Here is a 2,612-nt window from a genome sequence, read left to right on the forward strand (position 1 = left end):
AAACAAAGGATGAAATAGGGATATGTGGGCTGAAGCAAGAGCTTATAATGGAGCTGGTGGAGTAGAATGGATCTCTTTCCTCGTTTGCCACTTCACTATTTGGTGGTAGCGTGCCTTGTACCCTGAGTATGCCATGGTACTTATACATGGGCAAAGGGGAGGCATATCCCATGGCCAGCCAATTTGCACTTCCTTCACCATGCAAAAAACCTCCACTCTTTGCTCACATAAATATGGCAAATGAAATTGGGAGATTATATATATATATACATTAATGATGCACATCTTTGGAAAGCCATATCGGTGACTTATGCGACGACAAAGGGATGCGTTGGATAGCACAATAGAATGGATGTAGGATTAGGGAAGGCTGATGGGACGAAGAGCACTGATGATGTAGTGGATCATGTGAGAGAGGCGCTCAGGACAGGAGGGAGGGATAAGTAGGTTTATAAATATTTAGAAATGAAAATATATTACAAAATTATTTAAGGAGGTTTATAAACGCAAGGACATACTTCAGAGTATTGTGTTAAAAATCAATGTATCGCAAAATGTTAAAATAATCTCAAGTACCTCCGAGCCTCTCCCTGAGAAATTATGCAAAACATACCCTCGATTAAAGTTGGCAAATAAATTATGTAACTATTTCTTTCTGGTATTGTTTGTAAAAGTGACAATGGACAAATATGCATGCTATTTATTACATTGCGCCATATTTATATTGGTGCCAATCAAGCAATATATCAATGCCATGGAATGAAGGATAGAGTCTCATGTTCTTCTTGCTTAGAACGAACGAACTTAAACATTAATCTTTAGAAATTAAACAACACAATGAAACTAAACAACACAACAATGCATACATAAGAAAACATAGTTCCATAAGCAGAAAAATATTTCGTCCATCGCTCAAGGAAGTTCGAATGTGCTAGACCATGGTGTTCTTCTTCTTGTTGATGACTTCCTTAATTATAGACTCGAGATCCTGAACCTTGAAAGGCTTGGGCACAAAAATATCAGCACCAGCACTTATGAACACCTCCATGGCATCATCATCAGCTGACATCCCAACAATCTTCACATCAGTTTCCCCCATAGCACGGATCTTTACAACTGCCTGTTAAGCAACACAACAAGAGAATTTTTAGTTTATTTGCAAACTTAAATCAAGGACTTATGTTCAAATCAATAAATTTCTAAAATTTGTAAATACATTGAAAATCCAAAGAGGAAGCTAAGCACCTCAGGACCAGTCATGATGGGCATGTCCTTATCGCAAAAAATAATGTCAAACTTCTTGCCCTCAAGGAATAGGTCAACTGCTTCTTTTCCATTCACGGCGAGAGTAATCTCACATTGAAAATTGTGTAACTTCTGCGAGAGGACCATCCTTTGAACTGTGTTGTCCTCAACAACTAGTGCCTTCACAGAGGAGGACCCTTGGGCCTTGGATGCCATGATCAACTAAATGAATTTGAAAATAGAATAAAGAAATTAGTTATTCCCTTACACACTCATGCCAAATACACGCAAGGAGATTGTTATTCTTGAAAAGAGTCAATAGAAAAATGTAATATTAATTAGTGACATCATAGTTTCACTAATATAGAATTCCCAAAACATGATCAATAAGTAATAGAAGAAATATGGTACCTTCCATCCTATAGATTGATGATTGTTATATGCATGATTAATTTTGCATGTTTTCCATTTATGAAATCATGTAGCTCCAAAAAATAGACGCATCCAAATAACATCAACATAGAAAATAAACCATAAAAAATGGCAACATGTATGTATAGAGGCATAAACATGGATGTCAACACAAGCGTACTATATAGATCAAATGAACTACTTACACCCTACACATATATAACCTCACCTCTTGTAAACTCATGTATATAATACATGGATACAAAAACTATAAAGGGTGGATGATGAAAAAAGATTGATAAACAAAGGATGGAGTAGGGATATGAAGGCTAAGGCTAGAACTTACAATGGAGGAGATGGAGGACGAGGAGGTCCAGGAGGAAGAGAATGGAGATCTTCCCGCTCTTGCTGCTTGACTGCTTGGTGATGGTGTGCTTTGTACCCTGATTATGTTGTGTTATATATAGAGGGCCGAAGGGAAGATGCAGCTCATGGCCAGCCATTCTCCATCGCCTTCACGATGCAAAAATCCACACCGCTCTCCACTCAAATAAATATGGCAAACCAATATTGGGAGATTTTATTAAATAATGATCCATCTTTCTAGATATGTAAGATTGCCCGCTTCTATATTGATAGAGGGGCGTGTTGGGTAGCACGAGAGAAGTGATGGAGGGTGGATATGAAGAAGAACATTGGCGACATAGAGGATCGAGGGAGAGTGTCGATCAGTGGTGGGTAGGTGGGATACGATGGGTTATAAATGTTCATATATTCAAATATATTGCATAAATGCAAGGAAATGCTTTATAGTATCATGTTAAAAAACAATATATCACAGAATATTAGGAAATCTAAAGAGATCCTCACCTTTCTCCTATGAATTATGCAAAAACAATATTAAACGCATTAAATAATTATATTTAACTATTTACTTTTTTGATATTTGTTTATAT

The 2,612-nt window shown here is 36.9% G+C and overlaps 1 protein-coding gene across 1 annotated transcript; it reads right to left on the minus strand.

Moving 5' to 3' along the window:
- Positions 1–680: 680 nt before the first annotated feature.
- Positions 681–2,102, minus strand: LOC125529395 (two-component response regulator ORR42-like). Its single transcript, XM_048693808.2, has 3 exons — positions 2,003–2,102; positions 1,246–1,467; positions 681–1,120 (listed from the first exon to the last, which is right to left on the minus strand). The coding sequence occupies exons 2-3, from the start codon at positions 1,459–1,461 to the stop codon at positions 932–934; spliced, it is 405 nt and encodes a 134-aa protein (XP_048549765.2). The 5' UTR covers positions 1,462–1,467; positions 2,003–2,102; the 3' UTR covers positions 681–931.
- Positions 2,103–2,612: the final 510 nt, after the last annotated feature.

The sequence above is a fragment of the Triticum urartu genome, chromosome 5A (genome assembly GCF_056163025.1).
Source record: "Triticum urartu cultivar PI428250 chromosome 5A, HENAU_Tu73, whole genome shotgun sequence".
In the NCBI taxonomy this organism is placed as follows: domain Eukaryota; kingdom Viridiplantae; phylum Streptophyta; class Magnoliopsida; order Poales; family Poaceae; genus Triticum; species Triticum urartu.

Bases quoted from the DNA above. Each gene is read 5' to 3' on its own strand.
- LOC125529395 (XM_048693808.2), bottom strand. From the start codon at position 1,461: ATGGCATCCAAGGCCCAAGGGTCCTCCTCTGTGAAGGCACTAGTTGTT. The intron at 1,121-1,245 runs GTGCTTAGCTTC...GTTGCTTAACAG, and splicing joins CCATCATGACTGGTCCTGAG to GCAGTTGTAAAGATCCGTGC.